The sequence below is a fragment of the Chiloscyllium plagiosum genome, unplaced genomic scaffold (genome assembly GCF_037043375.1).
Source record: "Chiloscyllium plagiosum isolate Xiang-an unplaced genomic scaffold, Cpla_swu_hap1 HiC_scaffold_31, whole genome shotgun sequence".
Lineage (NCBI taxonomy): Eukaryota > Metazoa > Chordata > Chondrichthyes > Orectolobiformes > Hemiscylliidae > Chiloscyllium > Chiloscyllium plagiosum.
The window spans coordinates 18,931,066-18,946,153 of NW_028270169.1; the positions used below are offsets into that span (position 1 = coordinate 18,931,066).

Here is a 15,088-nt window from a genome sequence, read left to right on the forward strand (position 1 = left end):
ATATTGAAGTCTCCCATGATCCCTGTGACCTTGCCTTTCTGACATGCCTTCTCTATTTCCCGGTACATGTTGCGCCCCTGGTCCTGACCACTGTTAAGAGGTCTATACGTAACTCCCACTATGGTTTTTTTGCTTTTGTGGTTCCTCAATTCCACCCACATAGACTCCACATCATCTGACCCTATGTCATTCAGTGCCATAGATTTAATTTTGTTCTTAACTAACAAGGCAATCCCGCCCCCTCTGCCCACCTCCCTGTCTTTTCGATAAGTTGAAAACCCTTGGATGTTTAACTGCCAGTCCTGAACCCCCTGCAACCTACAACGGCTCTCCACACTATCCACAACTCCACCAATCTTGGTGTCATCAGCAAACTCACTAACCCACCCTTCCACTTCCTTATCCAAGTCATTTGTAAAAATCACAGAGCAGAGGTCTCAGAACAGATCCCTGCGGAATACAACTAGTCACCGAGCTCCAGGCTGAATACTCTCCATCAATTATCACACTCTGTCTTCTATGGACCAGCCAATTTTGTATCCAGACAGCCAAATTTCACTGAATCTCATGCCTCCTTACTTTCTGAATGAGCCTACCATGGGGAACCTTATCAAATGCCTTCTAAAATCCATGGACACCATATCCACTGGTCTACCTTCATCAGTGTGTTTTGTCACATACTCAAAGAATTCAATAAGGCTTGTGATGCATGACCTGCCCCCCTCAAAGCCATGGCGACTATCTGTAATCAAGCTATGCTTCACCAAATAATCATAAATCCTGTTTCTCAGGATCCTCTCCAATAATTTGCCCACCACAGATGTAAGACTGACTGACTGATCTGTAATCCCCAGAGTTATCCCTATTTCCTTTCTTGAACAAGGGAATAATATTTGCTATCTGACACTACTCCAGCAGACAGTGATGATGCAAAGATCATCAAAGGCGCAACAATCTTCTCTCGCTTCCTGCAGTAACCTTAGATATATCCCGTCTAGCCCGGGGACTTATCTATCCTCATGTTTTCAAAATTTTCAGCAGCTCCTTAACATCAATCTGTTCAAGCATATCAGCCTGTTTCATGCTGTCCTCACAAACGACAAGGTCCCTCTCACTAGTGAATATTGAAGCAAAGTATTCATTAAAGTACCCCCCACCCGCCCTAAAACCACCTCCAATTCTCAGGTGCAAGTTCTCCCACTATCCCTGATTGACCCTACCCTCACTCTGGCTGGCCTCTTGTTCCTCACATAAGTGTAGAACGCCCTGGGGTTTTCCTTAATCCTACCCACCAAGGCTTTTTCATGCCCCATTCTAGCTCGAAGCCCATTCTTCAGTTCCTTCCTGGCTACCTTGTACTCTGTACAGCCTTGTCCAATCCTTGTTTCCTCAACCTTAAGTGTCCTCCTTCCTCTTGACGAGATGTTCCACATCTCTTGTCATCCAAGGTTCCTTTACCCTACCGTCCCGTCCTTGCCTGAGTGGGACAAACCTATCTGGCAAGTGCTCCCTAAACAATCTCGATTGTTGTCCGTTTCCCTGAGAATATCTATTCCCAATTTATGCTCCACAGTTCCTGCCTAATAGCATTGTAATTCCACCCCGGCCTCAATTAAATAGTTCCTCATACAGTCTGCTCCTATCCCTCACCATGACTATAGTGATCACAACTCCTTGACCTTTACTATCACCAAAATGCTGTCCCACCAAAATGCTGTCCCACCAAAAGTTCTGAAACCTGACCTGGTTCGTTGTCAAGCACCAAATCCAATATGGGCCTTCCCTCTAGTCGGCCTATCTACATATTGAGTCAGGAATCCTTCCTGGACACATCTGACAAAGTCTGCTTCATCCCAACTATTTGCATTAAGGAGGTTCCAATCAATATTAGAGAAGTTTAAGTCACCTGTGACGACAACAACCCTGTTACTTCTGCACCTTTCCAACATCTGCCTCCTAATCTGCTCCTCAGTGTCTCTGTTGTGACTTGGGGGGGGGGGGGGGTGCATAGAAAACTCCCAGTAAAGTGACTACTCCTTTCCTGTTTCTGACTTCCACTCATAATGCCTTAGTGGACGAGCCCTCCTTGATGACCTCCCTTTCTGCAGCTGTGATACTATTCTGATTAGCAGTTCTCTAAGTTCATCACCCTTGTTTCTGACAATTCTTGCATTGAGACCCGTCAATCCATCATACTGACTGCAACTTTGCTCTATTAACTGTCTAACCTTCCTCACAGACACATCTGCCTGTCACCAGCTACCCAACCTCTGATCTGTAGCTCTGGTTCCCATCCCCCAGCCAAACTAGTTTAAACCCTCCTGAAAAGCTCTAGTAAAACACCCGCCCAGGATATTGGTAACCCTCCAGCTCAGGTGCAACCCATCCTCCTTGTACAGGTCCCACCTTTCCCAGAAGGTATCCCAATCATCCCACATCTGAAGTCCTCCCTGATACACCAGTTCAGCAGCCACATGTTCAGCTACACTCACTCTGTTCCACGCCTCACTAGCCTGTGGCACCGGTAGCAATCCTGAGATTACTCCGCTGCTCATCCTGCCTTTTAGCTTCCAACCTAACTCCCTATATTGATTTTTCAGGTCCTCATCCCTTCGCCTAGCGATGTCATTGGTACCAATGTGTACTACAACTTCTGATTAACCACTCTCCCCCTGAAGAATCGTGTAGACTTGATCCGAGACATCCCTGACTCTGGCACCCTGGAGCCAACATAGCATTCAGAAGTCTCATTCGCTACCACAGAATCTCCTGTGTTCCTCTAACCATTGAATTTACTATCACTATCGCTCTCCTATTCTTTCCCCCCCCCCTTCCCTTCTGAGTGCCAAAGACCTGGCTGCTGTGCCTTTCCCTGGTAGGCCACAGGGGATCCCTGCACTGACTGCCTATTCCTATTCCTATTCGGTCTCCCTCGCCTGATGGACACGCAGCGAACTTTATCCTGGTAACTTAGGTGCGACTACATCCCTATAAACCCCCTCAGCCTCCTGAATGATCCAAAGTTCATCCAGCTCCAGTTCCCTAACGCAGTCTGTGAGGAGGTGGAGTTGGGTGCACTTATCTCTGGTGAAGTCAGCAGGGGCACCAGTGGTGACCCTTACCTCCCATATCCTACAAGAGGAGCATTCAACTGCCCTAGCTTCCATCTCCTCTGCTCTAAATTGCCAAAAGATGATTTAAAAAAAACCACTTACCTTACTAACCCCCTCCACGCTTGTTTTGTTGGTTAGAATAGGACGTGTGGGAGACACTACATGTGTAGTGTTTCGGGTTTAGCTCCTGCCCAAATATATTTGTTCACTTACCCAGCAGTACCTGAATCTGCATCCGCTCCTGTTCAGCCTTCGCTCTGATGATTAACGCAAGTATTTAATATTCAAATTTACCTTCCCAGCAGGCCCCTTTCCCGTGCTGTCTCGACTTCCACTGCTGAAATGGAGGCTTCTGCTCCTACATCTTCTGGTCTTCAGACCTTCCACTGGCTGATCTGAAACAATAGTGTGTTCTCAAAAAGTGTGGTGCTGGAAAAGCACAGCAGGTCAGGCAATACCTGGAGCAGTGTGACATCAATAATGCCCCCAGTGTGACATCCTGATTCGTACAGCTCCAGCAGCTTGTGGAAATGCTTTTGAGGGAGTGAATCTAGTCAACCTGTTCAGAAGTGTTAGTAGGCATCTCTGGGCAGATGGGACTTGAACCTAGGTCTCCTATCCCAGAGATAGTGACATTATTGCAAGGACCCATGAAAACCAGCTGTTTGTTTATCTCAAACACATTTTTTCCTCCATGTTCGAAGGTAAAGCAGGAAGCAAGAACTCTGATTTATAAATACCTGTATTTTTAATCAACCTGTTCGGAAATGTTATGGCACAATTTTGGAGCACATGGGACTTAATACTGCACGAGAAGCTCACGAACAAATCACCCGCATCACTAGTTAAAATAAGTTTGCCTGACATCCAGTGCTTGTACAGTGCAACAATAGCAAAATAGGGGAAGGTGTGAAGAGTGGGAGGGAACTAAATTAAATGGATTTGGAAGGGCAAATAATACACTCCAATCTCTCTCTAATGGCATTATGAAAGTTAAAGCATTTCTTGCACTGACTTAATCATGCTTTACCTTTTTTCCCCTCAGGGATTTTCACCTCCAGTGCTAGTTTTCGTTCAGTCTATTGAAAGAGCAAAGGAACTCTTTCATGAGTTGATCTACGAGGGCATTAACGTTGAGGTTATCCATGCAGAAAGAACACAACAGCAGGTATTGTCATTTTCATTTTCTTTGGGGCGGGGGGACCCATGCAAAGCTAACTATTAGGTTAACAGGTTAACAAGATTAGAAAACTGACTAATAGATCATTAATTGCTGAATCAATTAGCTTTGCACAGCCTCTTTTGAAGAAAAAAATCAGAACTGTTTACGCTGAAATAGTACTGATGATTATTCTGAAAAATGCATTATTTAAAGCATTGGTTGGAAATCTAATTATACCTTATTTGTGCAATAGTTTAATAAATCAGGTTGTCGGTTTGCTCGCTGAGCTGGTGGGTTTGATCTCAAATGTTTTGTCTGCGCTAGACAATATCAGTGAGTCTCCAATGCAGTGAAGCATCAGTGTTATGTCCCGCTTTCTATTTACGTGTCTTGATTTGTTCCGGTGGATGATATCGTTTTCGGTTCTGTATCCTGAGAGGTTGGTAAATGGGGTCCAAATCTACATGTTTGTCTGTTGATTTGGACTCCGCTTATCAACCTTTCCTCATGGAATGCCTACAGTGTGGAAACAGGCCATTTGGCCTGACCCATGTCTCTCCTCTTTCCCCCCACCGGCCCCGGTAAAGCATTTCACCTAGACCCATCCTCTACCCTATCCCTGCGTTTCCTATGGCTACACCACCTAGCCTGGACATCCCTGGACATGATGGGCAATGCTAAATTGCCAGTCACCAAACTTGCACATCTTTGGACTTCTCAGAAACTGAATCAGAACTAATATCACCCACCACAACATCAAGATGCACAAATAGCAAACAGGACAGAACACCAACACTTCACTGGAGGCACAGTGATGTATCGTCTATAAACAAAGCCACCAGCTCAGTGAGCAAACTGACAAACCTGATCCACAACCTGAGCTACAAGCCTTCTCCAAAATCTTAGTTTAATAAACTTCAGGTCTAGGTTTGTCATGGTTAGCACAACCAAACAAATAGTGTCTTGTTTGTTTTTAGGACATTTCGGGAATGGGCCACTGTACAGCTCTGTCCAACCCGTCCATGCCGACCAGATATCCCAACTCAATCTAGTCCCACTTTCCAGCAATGGGCCCATATCCCTCCAAATCCTTTCTATTCATATACATATCCAGATGCCTTTTTAAATGTTGCAATTGTACCAGCTTCCACCACTTCCTCTGGCAGCTCATTCCATATACGTACCACCCTCTGCGTGAAAAAGTTACCGCTTGGGTCTCTTTTATATATTTTCCCCTCTCATCTCCCCACCCCAGGGAAAGGACTTGTCTATTTATTCTATCCCTGCGCCTCATGATTTTATAAACCTCTATAAGATCACCCCTCAGCCTCTGAAACTCCAAGGAAAACAGCCCTATTCGATCTCTCCTTGTAGCTCAAATTCTCCAAAGCAGACAACAATCTTTTCTGAACCCTTTCAAGTTTCACAACTAATTGAAACTTATAAGATAATGAGAGGGTTAGAAAGGGTAGACGGTGAGAGCCTTTTTCCTCAGATGATGAAGACTAATGCAAGGGGACGTAGCTTTAAATTGAGGGGTGTTTGATTTATGACCGATATTGAGTAGCTTCTTTACTCAGTAGTAGGGGCATGGAACGGCCTGTCTGCAACCGTCGTAGACTCGCTGATGTTAAGGGCATTTAAATAGGCATTGGACGTGCATATGGATAATAGAACGGTGTAGGATAGATGGGCATCAGATTGATTTCACAGGTCGGCGCAACATTGAGGGCCGAAGAGCCTGTACTGCAGTGTAATGTTCTTTGTAAAGTTAACCTTAGTTTCTCATTGTGGTACTAATAAAATATATTGTTTCATGTGAGTTAGAGGTGTGTTTTTATAGGGAGGACTAAACCATAAAAATTAAGGAAATATTTGCTTTTCCCCCAATATTTGTTCTTAAGTACACAGTTGTAGGCCCGGTTACTGGGACTCTTCCACAACACAGCCACTCGAATTTGAGCTTGATCCACGTTTTCTCAGTGAAGAGCTTGACTTTGACATTCAGTACTGAGGAAATGTCAAGGTTCCCACTGTACTGCTATTCTCAGACTTGGCTTTGTTCTTGCCAATTTTGGAAATGATGGAGGCAGTGACTTCACACTTCTGGGCAGTCTCCTGTTTTAAAGCAGGGGTCAATGAATTTCAAGTTGAATTAGTCTGTTTGAACCCTTTTAGTTTTTGAACAGGTTCTCCATACCAGCAATGCTTCAGCATAGAAATGGTAGAGAGTACAATAGTCTGTGTATACAAAATATCACTACAAACTTATGTTTTGGTTTTAGTTTCATGCTGTGTGGGATCATTGAAGTGTTTGTTAATCCGTCATGATAGAGTCCTTCTTTAAGTTTTTCCTGAAAGATGTTTCTCAAAAATCCAACTTATATGTAGCTATATGTGGTACATCCAACTATGACAGAGGCAGAAGCACTGCATTCAGCAAAAGTACCTTCAAGCTGGGGCAGAGAAGAAAATCAAACAGTCTTTCTATCACCTCTATTGGTGGGAACCTTTGCCTATGTGGATAAGATCAAGATTGTGCAACCCACTGTGGTGGAATAGACCCTGATACTTGCTATCAAGGCTCACATACCAAGTCTTATTAATATGCTACACTAGCTCCAGTGCCTATACTTGGTGCCTTATATTTTCTAGCTTGAAATTTTTGTATAATGTCTCCCAAATATTTTTCATATTTTTAGAGCTAGCAACTGTTGAATATCCAACTGCAATTTAGATCAGTGAAGTCAATGGACCTAGAAAATGTAGCCTTGCATTAAAATCTGTTTCTCCTTTTGTAAGTGTCTCTAGGCTTTACAGCAATTTCTGTCTGTATTTTCCCCACTCCCCACTCAGAGAGATAATGTAGTATGCAGCTTCAGAGCCGGAAAAATTTGGGTCCTCATTTGTACAGCTCTCCTGGCTCGTGGTATTGACTTTAAAGGAGTGAATCTAGTCATCAATTACGACTTTCCAACTACTGCTGTGGAGTACATTCATAGAATTGGTATGTATATAGTCATATTTCCACTTTCAGTGAAAGTCTATTGTTTTTGAAAAGGACCTGCGTTAGAAAACACTTGCTGAGTATCTTGAACTTTGCCAAGCTGGATAGTGCCTTTATAGCCATCTGAACAAAAGTTTCCAAGTAAGGGTCTTTAAAATTCAAGCTTTTATGCATTGTTTCATTTTAAATTCAGCCATATTAGAAATGTTTTTCTGAAGCAGATTCAGCAACTGTCACCACCTTTTTGTCATTCCCCACCCCCAGCACATGCATGCACCTCTTGATTGTGGATTAAGTTGATAAAGAGCAAAGGATATAAAAAAAATTTATTCAAAACAATTGACATTGCAGAATGTTGAGCCAATTTTTTTGTGTTGGATTTATTTTGTCCAGTAATTGTGGCAAATATGGCTATCATCTAACTGTGGGGGCAGGAGGAAAAAATTTGGCTTGTTTTAAAAATTGGCCTCATTGAACCCTCATTGCCTGAGGAAATAAGGGAGTAATTTAGTCCTAGGTAAACAGGGGCCATCAAGGGAAACTCCATGCGTCATTGCTGAAGGAATTTTGTCAAAATCTGGTTGGTGCTTCTATCTTCTGTTTAAAATCCCTGATTGTTGACATAATTGGAATTCCTGTAACTGCAACCAATACTTGGATTATTAACTATTTGTTAAAGTAATACACGCTATTGAAACTAGGCTTTGTGCTTTTATGAGCAAAACCTATCCTTGACCAATGTCTACTTTAGTTCCATGAAAGCTATGTAGAAGATTAAAACTTAAAACCTAACTGTAAGGAAAATCATAACACTGATAGGAAATACGTGACTTTTGTAAACTTTGTTACTATTAGAATCCGCATAGTAATCCGCTCCTATTGAGGATTAGTGTTGGGGAGTAGCTGGCAGTAGTAGTCACTAAAACTGTGCAGATCAAAAGATCCTGGTTTGTATTGTTTCTCACTCCCTCACACTTTGTTTACTGCTGCCCCATCAGTGGTTGGTTGAGATGGCCTCTTTGACCCTGCCTCAGGAGTGAAAAAATCAGCCAAGCATTTCAATTACTGATTGCTGTCCAGTGACCCATGTTGGAATTGCACATGTGGACAACATTTAGGCCAAACTGCTTGGTCAGCTCCTGTTGTTTAACATCCAGAAAACTTGTGATGCAAGCAAAACAGCAGAGAGCAACTGAAACGATATCTTCGAAGGGAGAGTATTAACATGTATTTTTATGTAACAGCAAATCCTGCATATCTTAAGGTCTGTCATCTTGAAATATGAATGCTATATCTATTTTATAGCAAGAGCATTGCATCAGTTATTATAGATTTTTAATAAGCCAGTATATTCACTCTGCAGGTACAATCTGCAAATCTTTGTAGAGATTCCTTTTAATGAAGGGGCAGAAAGTTAATTGTTTTTAAAAATAAGTTTTATTTATATTGAGGTGAACCTTTGAAACACTAATGTGTGACATTTTTCACAACAATGCTTATTCACATATTGTATTCAAATATTTAAAACTTCTTTACTCAGTTAATTACACTCCAAACAGTGATATTTAAACCAGCTATTCTGCACCAAATACATTGCTAACGTTGCCATGTTGAGTGTCTTTTAGCGTATTAGCTGTGGAAGAATTGTTAACAAGGACATGGGGAGAACGTCCTTGTTAAATGGGATAATTATTCAAACTTTCTTGGATTAAATCCCTCTCACCAAAAGGCAACAGCATTAAATGATGCTGCACCCACTAGATAATGAAGTACATCATCAGCTGAAATTAGTACTTCTGGCTTGGAGGTGAGAATGCAACCAACCTTTTAACTGGGAGGAAGATGAACATCTTCTCTATGAGAGACCAGGACAGCAGGTTTATAATTCATGCTGTCTTTATATACTGCTGTGGTTAGCTTTAAAATAGCACTGGCATAGTCTTTGGAAGTACATCTCCTGGGTAGAAATACATGTGTCACTGAAAGCTGCAACTTAACATTTTTTTTTACTTGTCGTCTTTCTCTTTCTTTCCTCCTTCTACCTCATGGTAAACATTATGAATAAAATTATTAATGAAATGGTGAATTTAAAGCACCTTGCAAATCTAATTTAGTTGTGAGATTATTGCAGTGACCTGATAATGGGCACAATTAATGTGGAAAAGGAAAGTCAAATGGCCACTGGAGCAAATCCAATCAGAATAAACCTGTTGATTTTCCGTGGCATTCAACTAGGAAATTATTCAAAGGATTTTGCCTCCACAAATGCCACCTAACATGTGAAAAACTTACTGACTAGTTTGCAAGTCCATGTCCTGTAAGGGTTATCGCACTTTTCTAAATAGACCTTTTTTTCATTTATTTATTTGCTATGTAACCATGGTCCATCCATCCATCTTGCCTGTCAGATTTGACATTCATTACTCTTACCTCAGCCTTTCAGAAACATGACGTTTGTTTGTTTGTTTTGTGTGGTCCTTTTTTGTCGTGTTCAGGACTTGATCATCTCCTATGCAACAGTGACACAGTGATCAAAGCTGTTGTTACTCAAAGACATGGAACACTTTCAAGTTTTAGCATGAAAATCTTAAATTTCTAACTTCCAGTCAAAATATATCTGTTCCACGTTTTGTTGTTTGAACTCTGCTGTGATGGTATATTTGAAACACTTTTTGAGAGTTTTGATGAAAAGTCATTTTGGATTCAACATTGACTGTTTCCTTCTCTAAAGATACTGCCAGAGCTCAATTTCTCCAGCCTGTTATTTGTTTTATAGTGAAACATTTGCTCTTTGATAAGGTCCCATGTGAAAGATTTGTATGTAAAATTAAAGCATGTGAGATTGGGGGTTCATGTGCTGACATGGCTAAAGAACTGGATGGCAGGCAGGAAACAGCATGACTAAGTAAGTCTTTTACCAAGTGGCAGGGAATGACTAGTGTGGTATTGCTGTGATCAGTGCTTTGATCCCAGTTATTCACACTTTATATTAATGATTTTAGATGAGAGAACTAAATGTAATACCTCCCAAGTCTGTAGACGATACATGGAGAAAGTGAGGACTGCCGATGCTGGAGATCAGAGTTGAGAGTGTGGTACTGGAAAAGCACAGCAGGTCAGGCAGCACCTGAGGAGCAGGAGAGTTGATGCTTCGGGCATAAGCCTTCATCAGGAATTTCTGACAAAGGGCTTATGCCTGAAACACGACTCTCCTGCTCCTTGGATGCTGTCTGACCTGCTGTGTTTCTGCAGCGCCACAGCTTTCCTCACAAAGCTGATTGATAGGATGCCAGGATGTGAGGAGGATGCAGAGATGCTTTCATGTAATTTGGACAGTTGCGTGGAGAATGCAGTATAATGTCGATAAGTGTGAGGTTATCCACTTTGGATGCAAAAGCAGGCAGATTATCTGAATGGTGATAGCTTGGCAAAAGGGGCAGGATATGACCAGACCTGGGTGTCTTTAGTCACCAGTTGTTGCAAGCAGCAGGCAATGAAGAAGGCAAGCGGTATGTTGGTCTTCATAGCAAGAATCTTCAAGTACAGAGCAGGGATGTCTTGCTGCAATTGTGCCGAGCCTTGGTGAGACCATTCCTGGAGTATTGTGTGCAGTTTTGACCCTCTTTATCTGAGGAAACGCATTCTAGCTATGGAGGGAATGCAACAAAGGTTTACCAGACTGATTCCTGGGAAGGCAGGACTGACCTATGAAGAGAGACTGGATTAGGTAGAACTGTATTCACTAGAGTTTGGAAGAATAATGGATAGAAACCTATAACTGTCTAACCAGACTAGACAGGGTAAATGCAGAAAGAATTTTCCTGATGATTGTGGAGTCCGGAGCTGAGGTGATAGTTTGAGGATACAAGGAATGAGATGAGAAATTTCTTAACCCAGAATGTAGTGAACCTGTGGAATTCTCTGCTGCAGAAAGTGGTTGAGGCCAGAAAATTGAATGTTTTCAAGAAAGAGTTAAACATTAGTTCTTGGGGCTAAAGGGATCAAAGGAAATGGGGAGAAACTGGGAAGAGGTGACTGAGTTGGATGATCAGACCTGATCATATTGAATGGTGGTGAAGGCTTGAATGGCCTATTCCTACATTCTGTTTTTATGTTACTTCTTTTTCAGATTTTTTTTCACTTTGCATCATTCCTTAGTTCTCATTTCCTGTATAAATATTCTAATTGTTTATCTTCTGTGTGAAATAATACGTTATGGTGACAAGTGTGCTTGTTATATGTAGGACGGACTGGAAGAGCTGGTCATCGAGGAAAGTCTATTACATTTTTCACAGAAGATGATAAGCCACTTTTACGGAGGTTAGTTTGAACTTGTGTGCTGTAAGCCAGAGGTTCCCTGTTATTAGAGTAAAGCTAATTGTTGATTATTCGTTCACGGGATGTGACCATCGAAGGCAATGCCAGTTTTCATTGTCCACCACTGGCTGAAGGTGACTGCACCTTCAAAGACTCTGACATAGATACTTTCACATTTCTGTAGGGGAGGGAATATTTTGAGATTAAACACTTAGTTTCTTTTAAGAGGAGTATTTCTGTGGAAGAGGAAAGAAAATAGTGCTTGATGGAATCCATTTTGTGCTTGTTAAGGCAGAGTTGGAGTATTGTGAGAAGTACAATTGAGCTGTCCGTTACTGTGATTAAAATGTTCATTTCGTATGTTGTTGGCTATTGAAATATTGCTTGCGTTGTGTAAATGCTACCTATTCTAACAATCTACTGCATATAATGAAATTAGAGGCTTCTTGCTTTTTCTAGTTTGACGTCGAAAAAGTGACAACTATTATAAGAAAGACGCAATGTCAGTTTTGCTCCAGTGCACTGTTTACCATCGGGCAAGCAATAAAGATCAGGCATTTTGCAATAAATTTCCGCAAAAGCTTGGTCTCTTATCCCAAAAATGCAGTGCTTTGTGGTTTCACAAGATTCTCTTAAAACAATGATCCTGTACAAAATGAAAATAGTGAAAGAGTGGCACTAATTTTCTAAATTAATGGCAAAAACATTTAAAAAAAATGCCTTTATACTTGTTAGCTGTTTACATGTGCTACAGTCAGAAATACTGATTCATTGCTGAACTGAGTGACTCAGTGGATCAACATGGCTTCCAGATAGGTACAGTCATTCTGTAAACAAGTTGCTCTATAATTTGACTGACCTTGGACACTAGTTTAGTCAAAAGCCTTTTTTCTTTTTAAATTTTAGTCAGAAAATACTGTCCTAACATGCTGTATATGTTAATCCAAGTTTATTATTTTTTATTTTATCATGACTGTTCTCTAAATTCCTCTGAGGAAATATAATTGATTTATCAATTTCACTTGCATTTTACAGTGAATAATACAGTAAAATACAGTGAAAAGTTTTAACAGTTGCCACAATCTTGCAGCATTTTGAATAGTTCAAGAATATAAAGGATAAAACATAAAACTGAGAATCTTGAGCCCTGAGCCGGCTCATTAAAGATGCCTGCACTGCTGCCCCTTCCTCCACTGCCTCACCTGCACCAGACCCACCAATGTAAGAGTCCCCTCTCTTCAGGCACCACTTCTTCACTGCACCCACCTTGGCCATGCTGATGCCAGGTCCTGTGCCTAACTCCCACACTCCCTGCAACCAGAAATCCCTGACTCCACTTTTATGAAAATTTTTAATGAGCCTATGGTTTTATGTAAGAAAAGTGTCGTGACGCACTGTCTCTAAATTTGAGGATGCATCAACATTTCACTGTGAAATAAACTGAGCCATGGCTAGAAGACAAAGTGAACTGGAAAACTGATGCTCTGCAATGATGATAACAAATGGCCATGGTAGGAATCTGAACTTAATTGTGTTCCATAATTAATATGAATGAGGGTGTCTCACTTGCATAACCCAACAGCTCATATTAGGATCTTGGGAGGTTTATCATTTTCATGAATTTAAACAGATTATTTGTTGCCATTCCAACAATTGTTTTAAGCTACAAAAGTGCTGACTGTCAAGACTTCTAAGCCTTAAAAATAAAAGTAAATTGTAACTGAACTAACTTTTAATCTGAATGAGTCAAGACTGAATCTGGCACCATTATAGATATCGTGTCCCTTGGTTTACTGAGTTTTAATTTATGGAAACATTTGGCAGTCACTGATCAGTCACATCCCATTCATAAAATTCAGATCAAAAACTATTAGCTTTGTGAAAAATACAAGTTCCTGACTTTTATAAATTTTTAATTCGCCAATCTTTTATGGTGACAGAATCGAAGAGTTGAATGGGCTCAGCAGTTCTTCCTATTGATCACCATTGATGCTTGGGCAAAATAAAATTTGTGCCAAAAATATCATGGCTATTCATAGTTGATGTGAGAATAACTTAAGATTCTGAACACTTCTGAAAACATTATTTTCTTTTCTCTTTAATTAGTATAGCAAACGTTATCAAACAAGCTGGCTGCCCTGTACCAGACTATATGATGCAAATAAACAAACTGCAAAGGTAAGTGCCATTAATTTAAAACATGTCACACTAGCAGATATTATAAAATGCTGTCTAAGGCTGTTTGAGACAAAGGAATGGTTTGATCTTGGTGAATGGCCTGGATTGCAATATCTGGCAAACTTGAGAGTTCTGTTGGTTGGCTTGTAAAGCTCAATCACTGTCTTGTCTCTTCCAAATGAAAATCCAAAAGAACTGTGGATGCAGAAACAAAAAAAATAGAAATTACTGGAAAAACCCAGCAGGTCTGGCTGCATCTGTGGAGGGAAACCAGAGTTAACGGTTCAGGTCCGATGACCCTTCAGAACGAATGATATCTTCCAAATGAAACTGTATTCACCTAGGAATGCAGAGGGTAGAACTTTTGTCTGTTTAGTGTAAAGTGCTTTAAGATAAATTGTTTTAAATGTACACCTTCCCCCTTTATTGGAGTTGGTGAGGCACGTATATATTGCTATGATTCAGCTGTTTTTATTATCTAAGTAATCTAATCTAATCTCATAATGATTTATTTAAGAAATAGCATTTCACTGGCTATATTGGCAGATTTACGTTTTTTTTTAAAGCTGTCTTTTAATGCAAGCATTAATTTCAAGAAAGGATGTTATCAACACTTCTTTATTTGTATCTCTCTGAAAGAAAAGAGTTTGTGGTGAGTTTTATCATCCTGACTTTTTTTTTCTCTTTTTTGGAAAAAAATGATTCTACTGCGTCCCCGTAATTGTCAGTTAGTCTGCTCTAACTGCAACTTTGTGTTGGCCATGGGGAATTGTGGTGGGAAGCCTAGGGTTGAATCTTTCTCTTTCTGTTATCTGTTTGGTGTGGCTCAGATTGCAGATGGAAGACTTGTCTAGCATCTCCACACTTTCTATTTCTTCCACTTGTTTCATTTTCAGATATGGTACATCTTGGGTAGATTAGATTACTTAGTGTGGAAACAGGCCTTTCGGCCCAACAAGTCCACACCGACCCGCTGAAGCGCACTCGCCCAGACCCATTCCCCTACATTTACCCCTGCACCTAACACTACAGGCAATTTAGCATGGCCAATTCACCTAACCTGCATGTTTTTGAAATGTGGGAGGAAAGCGGAGCACCCAGAGGAAACCCACGCAGACACCGGGCGAACGTGTGGAGTTTGCACCATCAGTCACCTGAGGCGGGAATTGAACCCAGGTCTCTGGGGCTGTGAGGCAGCAGTGCTAACCACTGTGCCACCGTGCTGCCCATTAATGCTTCACCTTTTAAACATAGATGCTTTAAACTCAATTATACACGGGTGAAAGTTGTACAATTGTAGCATTGACAGAT

The 15,088-nt window shown here is 41.1% G+C and overlaps 1 protein-coding gene across 1 annotated transcript in view; it reads left to right on the forward strand.

Annotated features, from left to right (window-relative positions):
- ddx52 (DEAD (Asp-Glu-Ala-Asp) box polypeptide 52) overlaps positions 1-15,088 on the forward strand; it is a 38,305-nt gene that overhangs the window by 17,348 nt on the left and 5,869 nt on the right. The window contains exons 10-13 of the mRNA XM_087977305.1: positions 4,159-4,281; positions 7,132-7,282; positions 11,527-11,602; positions 13,706-13,777. Of these exons, the coding sequence (XP_087833431.1) occupies positions 4,159-4,281; positions 7,132-7,282; positions 11,527-11,602; positions 13,706-13,777 (422 nt within the window). The remainder of the gene's footprint in view (positions 1-4,158; positions 4,282-7,131; positions 7,283-11,526; positions 11,603-13,705; positions 13,778-15,088) is intronic.